Here is a 15,722-nt window from a genome sequence, read left to right as displayed (position 1 = left end):
TTGTATTGTGCTGAACAATCTTTGGACATATTAGCTTTATAGAGGTATTGATGTATCTGCAGATTCTCTCATTCTTTGACCTCAAGCCACGCATCCAAAATGCAGACTGACAAGTTGTGGCGCAGCATAGGATAGGCTTCAACAGAGGTCAGACACTTTCATGGCAGTGCACTGATGCTCCTTTAAGTCGTCGTTCTCCTTCCCTCTCTCACTCACCAGGTGATGCTGTGGTTCACTTTTACTCTGACATCTGGAGGATTTAACTTGTATCTTTTATTTTTGAGTGATTTCATCACCAATTTAGTCATCCTGAATATATTCTTCAAATGTATCTTGTAGAGCCCTTTGTCTGCTTTTGTCTGAAATCCTGTTTGTTTTTCCAAAAATTAGAAAATGTATTTCCTGGGAGTGCAGTTACCCAAGGTCGGACCGTCATGCTGGCTCTGAAAGCTTAAATCAGCAAGACCCAGAGCAAATGGTGAATAGGAGGCCTTTAAGTTATTATTAAGACACATTTGCTTAACATTAATCATGTAGAGAAGGAGCTCTGAGGAGGTTGAAAAAAAGTAAAGCAGACATAGCTGCTGTCATCTGTTGCCATCAAAAACTGTCATGTCAAGTTAACAAAAGACAACTCTCTGACTTCTCATTACGAAGACAATTGTTTGTACAATATACAATGGTTGTACAATGTAATGGCAATGGAATACAACACCATCTGCACCCAACCACTTTTAAGAGCAGTTCCCTACAGCCTCCCTATGCAATTATCTGCCTCCAGGTATGCTTTTCCTAAGAAAACATCACCATTGATAACACTGCGCCTCTAGCTGAGACATGAGCGACACCAGGACAAAGTAATTAGTTTGTCTTACAGCTGAGAGGTCAGTAGGAAGCTGAGGTTTTTGTTCGGCATCAGAACCGCATCATATACATAACATCTTGTAACATTCAACTGTTTTTATTCGTGCTCTGACAATAAAAAGGTAAAGCAGCGATAGACACTCATGGATTGGCCACTGTGTCAGAAAACCTGTCCAATTTCTGATTTATCTATTCAGTTCTGGACTGGAACAACTGCAACTATGACCACTTTGGACAATTATAAGATGATTGTAACCCACAATGAATAAACACATGAACTGAACTGCTAGACCAACTGTGCTGTGAGCTTCTTCTGTTGTTGTCAAAGTTGTCAAACCCATATAGAGGTGTTTTACTGCCATCTAGAGACGGGGATGGAGACTGGAGACGCTATTCGCTACATTCCCATTTACTTTCATTTTGTTCAACTCCGGAGAACTTCTGGTGTCCACAAACATCTAAATAAGAGGGGGCATTTCTTTGTCGGTGATGTCCACATCTTGGCCAGAGAAGACAGATGGTTTAAGAAGTGTGAAGGCAAAATCTACATCAAACTGCAACAACCATCATTGAACACAGCAATATGGAACAACTCATTAGTTAGAACCCTCTTGGATGAGAGTACAAACATCTTCAAAACAAGTTGCCTTCAACATAGCACTTCTAGTTGAACCCACACCGTGAGCAGAAATGAACCTTCCTCATTGCACTCATGACGAACTAAAACTTGACAGGAACCTTTAAATGTTTTTGAAATTTTGTCATTACGGTGGAGATGATGTTTACCTAGTACATATATTGTCACTGTCCTCTGACTTGAGCATGGTTGGTGGAGAAAATGTTTCAAAAAACATAGTGAACTGTCAGCCATTTCCTGACAAACAGCTCTACTATGCAGGTTTGAGGACCGTAGACTTGACGTGTTACAGTGGAAAAATACGCATTTACAGCTCCAGTGTGCCACTGTCACCATCATAGACCAACAATGGTATCAACTTAGACAGAAAACATGTAGTAGAGTTCTGAGAGGAACATAGATATGTTTGATATTCAGGAGTGTTATCAAGAAGCAGATGTCCAAGTTATCCCCTGTGCACCCTTCATGCTAGCTGGGAACAGTCCAAGCCCACAGATCTGCAGCCTTGAGGTGACACATTAAACAGACAAACAGAGCGTGGAGGTGATGGAGAGGAAGGATGAAAGCACAGTTTCTCATTTCTCAATCTGGGCAGCATGATTCCTCTCACCCATTCTATTGGATCTGATTATGAATTCAGCCTAGCTGAAGAGAGAGAAAGAGAGAAAGAGAGAGAGAGAGAGAGAGCGAAAGAGAGAGCAAGCGAGAGAAAGAGAGATAATGAGAGAGTGAAAGAGAGTGAAAGAGAGGGAGAGATTGACTTCACCTCCACTTGAGAGGAGTGTTATAACTCATGATCCATTCGTGATCGAGATCACACACTGTCATCTCCATTCTACATTAATGAAGCCACACTAGGATTGATGGGGCCCAAAGCATGCAAGGAGGGACAGACCAGAGATTTACATGCAACACGTCTCTGTCATATTTAGCATCAGTGATTGTGGGAAGAGGACTCTGCTGCTTGTGTGAGTTGTTGAGGAAGGAGAACCATGCAGAATAGCAGTTTAATATTTGGGACTGCTGCACTTTATGTAGGTGATGCATTTTTCTATAAAAGGCACTGCAGACAGAGAGACTGTTATTGTACCTCCCTTGTAATTCTTTATTAGATGTTTGAATTAAGGCTTGAGCACATAAAGAGTCAGGGGTTCATGGTTGCTTATATGAAGCAGCATAAAATAACGGTATATTCCATTCATATCACTGCATTCTGTCATTGGACTATTCAGTCTCTATGCTGACACACCTAACATAAGAACCCTATGTGAGGTCACTGGACAGACTGATTCAACACCTTTCCTAATGGTCCATACACAAGAGGCGCTCACGAGTTAGTCCCAGTGATTGCTGTGGCGATTTACATGCAAGAACGCAAAAGTGACGACAGTGAAATGTGTTTTCCGTTGATAATTAAAGCTGGCAAAACACTATGAAGCTATATGGGTCAAAAGATCAGGGAATTCTATCAGCCTCGCTTTACCTGCTGAGCACCATCTCACACCAAACAAAGCAATCAGGCAAACAATATAGCAGCACTCCAGAGCGGTGGAGTGTGAGTGTGTGAGAGTGTGTGAGAGTGTGTGTGTGTGTGTGTGTGTGTTTGTGCGGGGAGGGGGTATTACAGATCTGCATGCGTACCATGGCAACCCCCACCACAACCACTCTCCTCACGTCAGAAGGATTGTGAGGCCAGCTGCTCCTCTGGAATATGGATTGGGCTGTATACCACTTGCCCTTCACACTCTGTTAACCAGTTGACTCTAAAATAAACACACTCTGCCTTTAAACTGTAAACTGCAGCCAATAATGATCAGAAAGTGTGTGTGTGTGTGTGTGTGTGTGTGTGTGTGTGTGTGTGTGTGTGTGTGTGTGTGTGTGTGTGTGTCTGTCTACGAGGGGGGGTCACAATAATAATCAAACAAACATCTTAAATATCTGCAAGATATACAGCCTTGCTGTTTGGCTCCAAATGATAAAAAAGGATATCAGCTTTGTTTTATGAAGAGGACTTTAATTCACCTAATAAACACTCTCTGAACCAACCAAACACAATGACTGTAGTGAAATGAAACCAAAGCCTCTGAACCAGTACCACTGTTGTGCATGGAGGACCAGTGCCAGTTTACATATAGATACAGATAGACAGCAGAAGAAGAGTGATCTCAGGTCAAACCAAAGAATGACATGAAACTCGCACTTCGTGACACTGTGACTTCATGCTACAATTTTTAATTTCTATATTTTAATTCTGTGATTTTTGTGGGACTGACAGTTGACAAGTCCCTCCTAGTAAAAACAGTTCCACCTGCTTGAGGGGAGATGATCCACTACAAATTTTATCTTAAGTATTAATCAAAACGTTCCTGCATGAGATATCAGCTGGCTTCATCCTTGGACAAGTCAATACTATATTCAGACATAAACAACCTTTTTGCATACAAGGCTCTGCTTGCATGTACTGATTGGCTAGTTTGTTCACACCTTTGTCAATGCTTCTCTGGGCCAAGTTGAGGAGCTGCGGTGATCGAGCCTCCAGGATCTGCTGGTGGAGGTTGACATAGCGCAGGGTCCACCAGGGGAGCAGCTACACATACGAATAAAAACAGAGCAGTAGAAACAAACAGGGATGTGAGATGATAATTAAGAAACAATTTTTCTAACAGATATGACACAAAGCAGCTCTTACATTTTCTGACAAATGTAAGTTTATGTTTCATATAACTTTTATTTGCTAAATAACAATCTCTGGAAAATTTTTAAGTATCGTGAAATCTCTTTTTTGGTACTGCTATGTGACCTTTTACAAAGCTTCTAAGCTTACAATACACCAACACAAGTAGAATATTTTGACACTATCTAAATTGCATGGTTTGCGTATTTCCCTTTGACAAAAATATAGAGTTGCTTGTTTTATTTTTCAAGATTTTAGACATTGCTTTTAACAGCACAATGGTGTTTAACTCCACTGCCTTCATATCCTTATGTGAAGGTAAATGAAGTATTTTTATTAATCACACATGCAAGACTACAACAAATACAGAAGGTCGAAGTTGAACCAGAAATAATTTGGATCCAAACATTTTCATTTTCAGGATTCATTCATTTTCATTTTGACCTAAATGTCATAATGACAGATGCTAATTGTGCTGCATAATTCTACCAATCGCATTATTTAACCAGATTGTCTCCCACAGAAGCAACGTTTTGTGTTTATGTTATTAATGTAAATTATTTGCAACTTAATTTCGGTAGTATTTCACACAAGAACAGGGGTCCTAAGTAGCTAAAGCTATTGGGCAGGCAATGGAGAAGGCAAGAACGGAGGTCATCTCCAAGGGCTGAATTTTTTTAATTTAAAAAAAAAAAATCAGACACAAAAAAGCAGAGTGCAAACAAGAGCGACAGTGCTAATAGGAGTTAACTCACATCAGGAAAGCTGCTGGGCTGATGAAACATAATTAGATACTTACCTTCAAGAGCTAGAAATTTGCTGATAACCAGCTGAATGTGTAAAATTAGATTTTTACCAAAATTCTAACATTGAGTTTCCATTATTTCAATGTGATTTCAGTAATACAGAGTCTCCAGAGGAGCAAGTGCATGTTTATGTTTGACAAATACATTTATACAATATTGCTCTTGAGGCCCCTTCAGCACAAATAAAACACAAACCTTTAAGTGCTGCGCACTGAAGCAAAGTGCTGACCAGGCATTAAAAACAGCCAGCTCCTTTGCTTTTGGCGCCTGAGCCGAACACAAAGCAGCAGGGGGAAAGAGAAAGCAATGTCTCGCAGCGATGCAAGTGCTGTATATTCTCTCTCACACCAAAATGCCCTTCCCTCTCACCCTCCCCTGGTCTCACTGGGCAATGGCAGAGTGCAAGTGAACCATGTAAGAAGCTTATTTGTGTGTCAGGGAGGATATCTCCTGCCTCATTGCCGATGCAAAATGACCCCATCCTCTGTTGCATGGTTAGACACAGTTTAATTGTCTGTCTTACCAAATCAATATCCTCAAGCATGCGCGTGAGCACGCATGCACGCACCAACATACACCCCTCCCCGCACACACACACACACACACACACACACACACACACACACACACGAAGCATATGTATTCCTCATGCCAGCATACACATGTATGTCTCCTGACCAGTGGGTAGCCCATCCTCAGTTTACAGTTGCTCATTCAGTGTGTTACTGCAGGGGATCTAGAGATGAACAGAGGTGCGCGCAGGGAGAGGTCCTGGGTTTATGGACATTATCTGCCCCAATTCAAGAATGCCTGGGGTGGAACGGTTCTAGTAATTGATTCCCTTATCGCTTATTAGCTTTTAAAGAGCAACTCACCACTAAATCACCTATGACAGTGGATTTGCTGTCCGATGTGACTTTATGCTGATATGCTCTCTCATATGTAGCATAGTTAATGGTTTCTTCATTGTATCGGTATTTCTTCGTCAGTATCTCCAGAGGTTAGAGTGATGAAAGGACAGAAACAATGTCAGTCTAGGTCAAGAAACAGAACTGCTTAGGTGACTTTTCCTTTAACAGGAAACGCACCTTCCAGTAAAGCTGCACAATTTTGAAAAATATATCTAAAGTCATTGCAATTAACTTTGATATTGCAAGTGTGACATGATTTGCAATATTAGAGGGAATGCTTACATTATTATTCAGATTTTTTTTTTTAATTTAAAACCCCATTAAAATGTATATGGTAGGATTTTTGTGGGAATCTGTATCAAACAAAGGGATGTTTCAGGTTACTTGAAATGGGAAAGTGGATCATAAAAATTGTAATTGGGAACAGATACAAATATCAGTTACATATTGGAGGACATCATTCCAACATCTGATATCAAAAATACGGAGCAGATTCCATTTCGGACGACGCACTGGACCATGAGCCTGCCATAATGCAACGTGAGACACATCACTTAATCAATACATACATACATACATACATACATACATAAATTTCTGACTTGCCATATTTGATCTGTTTGATGTCTTGCAGACCAAATAACCTGCAAGTTGGTTGTCTATCATCCTGAGTGGAGCCATTACTCTCAAAGAACTCCCTTACCTTATTTGGAGGCTTTGCCTTATTCAGACTTTCCCAGTTTCATCACGTTGAAGAAGAGCGATAAATTAACAGCACTGCCAGCTAATTAGTGATCAATATGCTGCCGGGTCAGTTTCAACAGGTTTCTCTACAAGTAACAGGTGGTCTTTCATCAAAGTGTTTGTAATTTAGTCTTAGTTTACAATCACATCAACAATATCAACAAAAAACTGTTGGGCTACATTTGTGAATTTGAAATTGCTTTTTTCAGACTTATAGTTTCTGTGTTTTCAGTCACTAAATGAAGGCAGAAGTCTTCATAGCAGAGCTGTGGTTGTAGTTGCCTGTAAGAGGTTGGACTTGAGATTGCTCACCATGGTTGTTGGACGTTGCTGTATACTGTAAAAGACTATACTATCACATCCCTGCTCACCTGTCCTCGAAGGGCACGTTCTAAGGAAATGACAGTGAAAATGTCATGTTTCATGGATGCAGCTAACCACTGAGACCATCAGGCCTGACTCTCAAAAGGCTAAATCTACCTCCAACCATTACCAGATTCTACAACCATTATAAATAGTTTGTTTTTAAAAATTCAAAACCATTTCCAAAATGAACTCTTTTCTGTCCTTCAATGATTCAGAGGAGGCCGGTCATGCTTGTGTCTCTGTGCTCCTGCCTTAGTTGCCTGAAAACTGGTTCAGATCTCAGCTGCCAGGTATTCAAAGGGTGTTAAGAAAAGGGACCGCATGACACTTCTTTTAGCCTTACTGGCTCGCATTCCCTATCGAGTTGATTTTAAAATTTTATTTCACACTTTCAAAACCAAACTTGGCGTGGACCCAGAACATATCCTAGACCTCTTGATGTGACCCATGATCATCCTATCGGTTTGATTTAGTGGTGATGGATGATGATGATCAAGATTAACTTTGCGGTTGTGATTACGTCTTACCTGCAGGCTGTCCATCTTGCAGGAGCATTTGGTAAGAATCACCCTGGCCAACAGTAAGAGGAAGGGGTTGGCCACCAGGCTGTACACCGACTCCCCATCCAGTAGAAGGCTTGAGTGAACAGCCTCATTCTGGCTTTGAGGCTGACAAAGATAAGAGAATTGGGCTGAAGTATTTTGTTCTAACATGGGAATTTGTTCCGTTTTTGCTGTATAAACTATGGCCTACAGAATTTGCACAGTGGTTGGGTGGGTACAGGAGATGATTATCTAAGGATGGTCATTAAAGAAAAACATATAGTTAGGCAAGTTGGATAAAGACCACAAGCACCTGTCAAAGTGTCCTCGAGTGAAATGCTGACCCCTCAAATTACTTCTAATGAGAAAGTTGGCATCTTACAACATTTGTGTTGGTGTGTGTGTGGAAATAAAGTACTGAGAGCACCATAAAGGTGGAAAGCTGTAATATATGTATGTGTATAAGAGGGTTGAGCGATCAGCTCTATTTTCAGACCCTCCAGCCCTGTGTAACGGAGATCTCCGGGGTACAATCCAATCATGCAAGAGTATGTATGCACAGATGGACAAACATGACGCCCTGTGCTGGGCACACTATGTTCAAACATTTTTAAACCACCAGGCACTGGCATTGTTTTCTGCATTTTATGTGCTGTAAAAAAAAATGTTTTGTAAAATTGGAACAAATAAAAAAAAACAAAAAGTTATACACCAACAAGTTATATCTGTGATGGGCCTGTGATGGGCTGATGAGGCCCTAATTGTATGTTAGTTAATAGGCATTCCAACTGACTTTGGAGGGGGAAAAAATGGTGACATACCATTCAATCGCAGATTAACATTCTCATCCCTGATAAGAACAAGCTTAGTGTTTATCCTCTAAAGAGAAACAATCACACCCTTCTTGAACCCCATTTTCCAATATATAGAGCTGTTACTCTCAAAAAGAGAAACATTGTAATCATTGTATTGTGGTGCAACTCTGCATTTCACACTATTCTCCTCAAATCAATATTACAATTAACAATGAAATTCTCCTTTCAGACCACGCATCCGTCTTCCTACTGAACTCTTCCTTTTGGCCTTTATCATGGTGTCTTAATACAAGTGTACAATGGGCAGCAGAATAAACTGGACTTTGTATCATTCGTGTGTAAAAGAACAGAAATGTAGATGAAATATGCTGTCCAATGTGTTTTGATGTCATTATGTATACTGCTAATGGTCATTATCTTGTCAAATTCTGATGTCTTTTTTTTTTAAGGTATAATAAATTCTGCTCATTTTAATTTAGACTTATGCTTGTAAATGTGATAAACTGAATGATGTGGCCAACCTCCACTCATGGACTATTAAGCGGAAAACTGTCAAATGACAGCAAGCCAATCGATCTTTGCAACATGAGTAGAGCATTTACTATCCAAATGACAGGGAAAAAAAGTTCATCATAACAACTTCATTTTATGACAATGTAATACTTTACATTCACCATGCTTCATAAGTCTATGAAAAATGAACTCAGACGGATCACATTTCAGTAATCTAGCTAAAATGAAATCCCTGCAGGCCACAGATGAAACAGTGAAGAGTTTTAAGGTGATATACCTGAGTGGAGAGCAGGGCCAAGGGCAGCAGGTCAGAGATGTGGATTGACGGCAGAGGACCGGTCCAGTTACTCTGAACGAACAGCTGGAGGCAAGAGACAGCTAAGATCATCACTGCCAGCTCCCTGGAGCGAAACGGATAAGACACACAGCAGATTTAGTGAAGATAGTCACTGCAGAAAAGAGAATTACATCCAAAGGGATTTCAGACCTGAGGAAAAAATGTTTATAGTATTTGCAGATGGACTCTTGAGTTGTTGTTTTTATAGATAGATAGATAGATAGATAGATAGATAGATAGATAGATAGATAGATAGATAGATAGATAGATAGATAGATAGATAGATAGATAGATAGATAGATAGATAGATAGATAGATAGATAGATAGATAGATAGATAGATAGATAGAGGTATGATGACAAATGTTGTTGTTTTTTTTTTAGCTGCCATCTATGGACATTTAGTGTATTTTAAAAATAGGCCAACGCAAGTGACATGATTCCTGCTTTTTTCTCATCCTGTCAAAGTGAGGGAGGATGATAGAAGACAAAAAGAACCGGGTGTAAGGAAGAAAGAGAAGGAGCAAGATGTCCTGCACTCAACATTTACTCCTCTGCAGTTTTCCACTGAGAGTGAGAGATGTTAAGCTACTATTATTAAAAATTAATAATTCATGGCTAAAGAAATAGAGACAGTGAAATGAGAGAGAAGAAACACACTTTAGAACAGTTTTGTGTTATACTCAACTACTACCCCCCCCCCCCCCCCCCCCAAAAAAAATTCCTCACCAGGTCAATGTGGGAATTTGAATTGGTGGGCTGACTACCTGAAGTCAGACTCATAATCTCTTAGTTCCCGATCATCATCACCATAATCATCACCATCAGTGCCAGGTTATTACGTGACACTTGCTAAAAGTAAAATGACAATCACTGACACAGGCTGCTTAAGTCCAATAAAGAAACACTATTGCAACACTTTATGCCAGTGCATATGAATTACGCTATTGGCTGATCTGGTAGCAAGTGATGTAATGGCGCAAGAATTCCTTCTAAATTGATGCGGGGGCCCTGGCCACCTTTGGAGTTAATAACACAACTGCACTGACAGGGCTACTTCTCGTGCAACGTATGTACTTTGGCAAAGGAAAGATCTCCTGAGCTAGAGGTGGGTGCACACGAGTCGCAGTGAGCTACAGTTGATGCAGATATTAAATGCCTTAAAATTGTTCTTGTCATTTTCTGTAACACGCATTCAAATTATAAAAACAATGAGAATGGGATCTGGAAGTTACAGATACTCACTTACAAAAATAGTAACTTTATCCATAAGTTTCATGTCTGTTACCTATTGAGCTAATGCTAACTAGCAGGTCAGGCAGTTACTGGGGATTCTGGAGTGGAAACTCATCCATCTAAACAGAGCGATTCTATGTCTCTAGGACATGTCTGTCCTCACACTTACAAACACATTGTATGCACATACCCTCCATTTGATGCACCAACTCAGCCCCCCCCCCCCCCCCCTTCTGCTCTTTACCCGGTTTCAAGTTCTTTTCAAAATTGTGTATTTCTGGCCTCACCTGTTGGACTTCTCAGCACTAGTGGCACCAGTTAGGTACAGCAGGATCCGCCTCTCTAGATAGGCCCCGATGTCCTCCCCCTCGCTGCAGCTGCCATCTCCATTGAGTAGATTTAACACCTGGGGACTCCGCAGAATCTTTTCAAAGTCCCCATCCATCAAGGCCTGCAGCAGGGAGCCCACCTCTGGGGGAGCACAAATGAGACAGAGTTCAAATTAAACACATTTGAAATCATTAACTCAGATCTTCCACACTGGGTTCAAGCACTATAACAAAAGAACAATTTCATCAAATACAAGAGCACAAAGATGTCTCCACAAGTGTTGCAGAATATTACATGCACTGTGTAAAATAAGGTAAGAAACATAAAATATTTTAATACAAAATGTTCTTAGTAGCCTGAAGCCAGATTCACAATATTTCTAACCCTCTACAAGCTGATTGATTTTCATCTTTCCCACAGGAACAGACCTGCAAACTCAAGTCGAGTGTAAAAACTCAGCGTTCTACCCTCCAAGACACAGCAAGTGTCTCTGCTGGGAGCAAAGGAAATCAATCCAGAGAAATCTGAACTTATCTCACTTTAGACAAAGAAGTTCAAACTGCAGGAACTCAAGAAGTGAACTTCTGAATATATTTCCTAAGATTTCCATGCTGTAATTTCATTGCACTCTTTTTGCATCATACTGGATAAATTGTACCACCAATTGTGCAAAACAGATCAGTCATGAAAGCAAAAAGGCATTAATTTGCTTTTTTTTTTTGTCTTTGTCTTAGAAATTAATCTAATGAAATAATTAGGTATACGTTTAGAAGGAATTTTGTTTTGACATGGCCCTCCTCTTTATTTGTTATTCGTAAGATTGACCTTAAAGCTCACCCACTTTTCTATTTTCCCACTGAAAGAAAGGCTGTCTGGTAAGACATCTCACTCACTCAACCTAAAGTTCTCTTTCAGAACATTCATTTTGATATTTAGCATGAGCCAAACTCCAATCTATCAGACCTTGCAAATATGAGGGGAGATGACCAGCTGGCTGCCTCACACACACCATGATTGAAACCCCTCTAAAAAGAGTACCCAAGAAGTAGAAAGGTCCCTGGGGGGCTTTGCCCTTCATTTGTATATAAATGAAGTTAAGTTATGCTAACATGAATATAAGGGCATATTTAAGGATTTAAGTGTATTCTCAAGCATAAGATAAAAACCTTAAATGCGACATTTTCAAAATAGCTCTGATCAAAATGAGAGAGCTCTTTCCAATACCTCCCAGTCACTGGTGATAATCTGGCACTTGGTAACAATGTACTTAATTGGTGAAAACACCCTTTGTATCTGGCAACTCTCCAAGTTACTTGGCAAGATGGCAAGCCGTTCTAAGGTGACTGAAATTCTGTGGCAGCAGGTAGATGAAAATCGAAGGGATGATTCACAGCCATTGAGAGGCTGGGTGTTCCAAGTCTGTTATTTTGAGAATATTTAAACTTCAGAAGGACAAAGATTCATATAAGTCCCCTATAAAAGCTTGGCAGTCCACGGAAAACAAAAAAAAAAGGGCACGAGAGGACAGGATTATGCAGAGACTTTGGCGTCAAATTTACGCCAAAAGTCCACCATGAGTGTGTATTACGCTGCATGGGTGTGTATTACACTCCACACGCGCACTAAACCTCCCATGCACGCACAATTCATTGATCACTACTCTTTACTGAAGGCACAAAAGTCAACAAACACACGCATGAGTTGCAGCTGTCTGTGCTCTCGACGTATCAATCTACTTGCCCGTTGATCTAGTCCTGCACACTTAAGGGCAACATCGGAAAAACCAAGTGTAGAAATAAAGCACAGAAACAATCATTTGTCTACGACTGGCCACTTTTCCGCTAGATTTTTCCTTCTTCTTTGAAACATGCATTAGCTGAGTACACTCAATTGTAATACACGCTCGTGGAGCATAATACATGCTCGTGGTGAATTAAAATAGGTTCCTCCAATGCGCGCGTGGAACGTAATACATGCTCGCGGTGGACTTTTGATGTAAATTTGATGCCATAGAGGACTCCCAAAGGGGAATCAGTTCAACACTGCAGCTGGAATTGCTCACCTGTTCTGTTCAACCCTTGGTGACATAGAAATGGCTAAGAAACCTACCACAGTTACAAAACTGTGGAAGAGACTGCAAGAAGAATAGACCAAGATCAAACCAGAGCAGTGTGAGAAACTAGTAATGTCCTGTGGGTACAGATGTGCTGAAGTCATTTAAAGCAAAGGCCTCTACGCTTCCCGTTCATTTTTGAATCCTATAGCCCAAAGAAATATTATTGAAATCTTCTCTTCTGAAACAGTGGTTAATGTTCGCCAATGTTATCACAGTTTTTTTTCACAAAGTCAAGGTTTTTGTTGAAGTGCATTGGTTATTTAAAAAAGAAAAGCTACAAAAGCATTGGTATAGCCACAGCACATACTCTGTCAAATTCTGAACACTGTAAAAAAAAAAAAAAAAAATTAGAATAAATCAGGTATTAATAATTTGTTCTCTAATTTTGATATCCACTGGACATGCCATCAGGTCCAGCATTCGGAGACACAGAATAAACGTAATCAGTTTTCCCAGGGTAAAACACACAAGAGTGGCTCTGAATGAAGCCACCCTTTTGACTGATACTCAAGCCAAAACAGCGAGCGAAACCAAAGACAGACTGGGAAATGTTTCTCTCTGCTCACTCTCCTCTGTTCAGGACAAATGCCAGAGCAGCCACATGTGCCAAAAAATTCCTGTGTACACCACCACTTCCTATTCGAGGGCGCCACAGGTAACCATTCGTCCAGGTATGAGGGAAATGCTGTGATCCTATGAGGGAAATGCTGTGGATCCTGGTGACTTGTGCACTGTGTTCTGAAACGCAAACCTAAGATACTTCTGAAACGGTCATCCCTCAGATCGATCGATACGATCCAATTGCCTGGAAGCCCAGTACTTATCAGGAGTGTGCGAAGCTTATATCTCCCAAGATATTTGTTCAGAATATGCAGGTCCAAAATGGGACAAAGACTGCTTTCGCATCAAAGCGAACAAACTTGTTTTTATACAGATAATATTGACATCAATAAATACTGACTTAGTTGTAATACTGGATATCTGAAAAAAAAAAAGAATCTAATAACACGCATCCCTAAAAAAAATTAAGAATTTGATTCACAAGTCAAAATTCCAGTGGACAATGCAGGGAACAATCATAGGAAGAAGAGGATAATGTCAGGATAAACACGTAAATATTGTTATATTACTTTTCATTTCTGTAAAAGTGGAAATAAAAGTTGAAATGCAAACATAACTGCAGCAACACATCCGATAACGTGAAAAATCCTTATGGGTAGAGTGAGAACACTGATCAGTAGGCGCAGTGATTTTGAAAGGCATTCGACTTCGATCAGGCTGCGGCACCGACTAAGGGAAACCTTTGATTGTTAGATGACCAAATGATTGTGAATCCCACTTGACCCATTTGAAGTCTGTTCTCTTTCAAATTGTATTTTTCTTGCTATTGAGTAGTATGGTAACCTCTCTGCACAGATATCAACACAATGCTCTGCAGCAGCTAGAGAGGTTTGAAGGGACATTGTTATTATGACCCGTTCTGGCAAATTAAATAGCAGCCTACATCAGCATCCTGTGTCTCAAAGAAAACTTATACAGTCTCTTTGGGTTTCAGATTTAATGACACATTATATCTGTGAACTGAGCCACACTTCTATGTCAAAACAATGATCCCGTCCAAATGGGCAGTGATGATGTTGCTCTTTAATAGAGAGAACGGCTGCCATGTTAATGTTCTGTGTTCTCCTCATCCTGTTGCCTCCCAACAGACACTAACGGACAGGGCAGAGGAAATTGAGAACCATACTCCATCCCAAACCTCTTGCCAACTTGACAATCTATCCGCCCTCATTTGGCCGCTATTGTTTTGCAGTGATTTTTAATCTTACTCCATATTCTCATTAAGTCAATGAGTGTATTTAGCTGTTCCCCACAGATGGGATGAGTGTGAGCATTTGAAAGTGAATACTCCCACAGCAACTTGGACTGTGCAGGAGGTTGAAGAGGCTCACGATGCAATGCTGAAAAATGTCGATGTATCAGTGGACAGAGGGAGGCTGAAGGTCCTCAGCTTCCTGACAACAAATAATTGTGTTGCTTGCATGCTTGCTGCAACATCCCCCACCTTTCATTAGTTTTTTATTTGAGAGAAAACTGGCTTAGCTCATTAGTACTGATTGCTTTGTGTTCCCCCAGTGGAGAGACTGAAGGAGGAAAAAAAAAAAAACAGGCGAGGGAAGTGGATGCTGTTCTGAGCAGGAAAACAAAGCCTGTTCACTTGAAAAACGGTCTCCCTGACCAGTCTGGTACACAAGACATGAGGCTGACAGTGACAAAATATTTGTCATGTCTCCTGGAGTGTGATCGGCCGGATTTTATTATTCTCTACTACAACCTACCCTAATCAATACCACCCTAAATTTCAATTACTCTGAATGAAACATTTTAGCATACATTTTTCATCAGGGATGCCTGCTTTTCTTGGCTGACTCTACCACTCACATTGTATGCAACAAAATGTAGATCAGAGAGAAATTTACAAACTGCCTATAATGTGAAAGTCCTCTTTGTTTCTGCCAACACAGCTTTGAACCATCAATTTCTGTAGTACAATACACCCTGCTCCTGCTGTAAAAATGGTTTGAGGAAGAAAGCAAGAGTTCAAGGTGTTTACTTGGCACCAAATTCCCCAAACCTCAATCAAGCATCTGTGGAGGGAGCTGTACAGACAAGTCTAATCCATAGATTGGATCTGCTGCTAACATCTTGGTCCAGATAGCACAGCACACCTTCATAGCACTTGTGAAGTCCTTGAGGGGACAAAGCGGTGTCAGTGGCAAAAGGGGACCTATACAATTAGGCAGTTGTGCATAATGTTATTGCTGATTAGTA

General features: G+C 40.5%; 1 protein-coding gene across 1 annotated transcript in view; it reads right to left on the bottom strand.

The window, feature by feature from the left end:
* Nucleotides 1-15,722, bottom strand: part of ttc27 (tetratricopeptide repeat domain 27) — an 83,183-nt gene that overhangs the window by 55,161 nt on the left and 12,300 nt on the right. Inside the window, exons 2-5 of the mRNA XM_086180866.1 lie at nt 10,732-10,915; nt 9,150-9,273; nt 7,530-7,670; nt 3,986-4,088 (exon numbers count right to left, since the gene is read on the bottom strand). Of these exons, the coding sequence (XP_086036992.1) occupies nt 3,986-4,088; nt 7,530-7,670; nt 9,150-9,273; nt 10,732-10,915 (552 nt within the window). The remainder of the gene's footprint in view (nt 1-3,985; nt 4,089-7,529; nt 7,671-9,149; nt 9,274-10,731; nt 10,916-15,722) is intronic.

The sequence above is a fragment of the Aulostomus chinensis genome, chromosome 16, assembly GCF_037954235.1.
Source record: "Aulostomus chinensis isolate RoL2024-O1b breed Wild chromosome 16, RoL_Achi_v1.0, whole genome shotgun sequence".
In the NCBI taxonomy this organism is placed as follows: Eukaryota; Metazoa; Chordata; class Actinopteri; order Syngnathiformes; family Aulostomidae; genus Aulostomus; species Aulostomus chinensis.
This window is presented reverse-complemented; position numbering and strand designations above follow the sequence as displayed.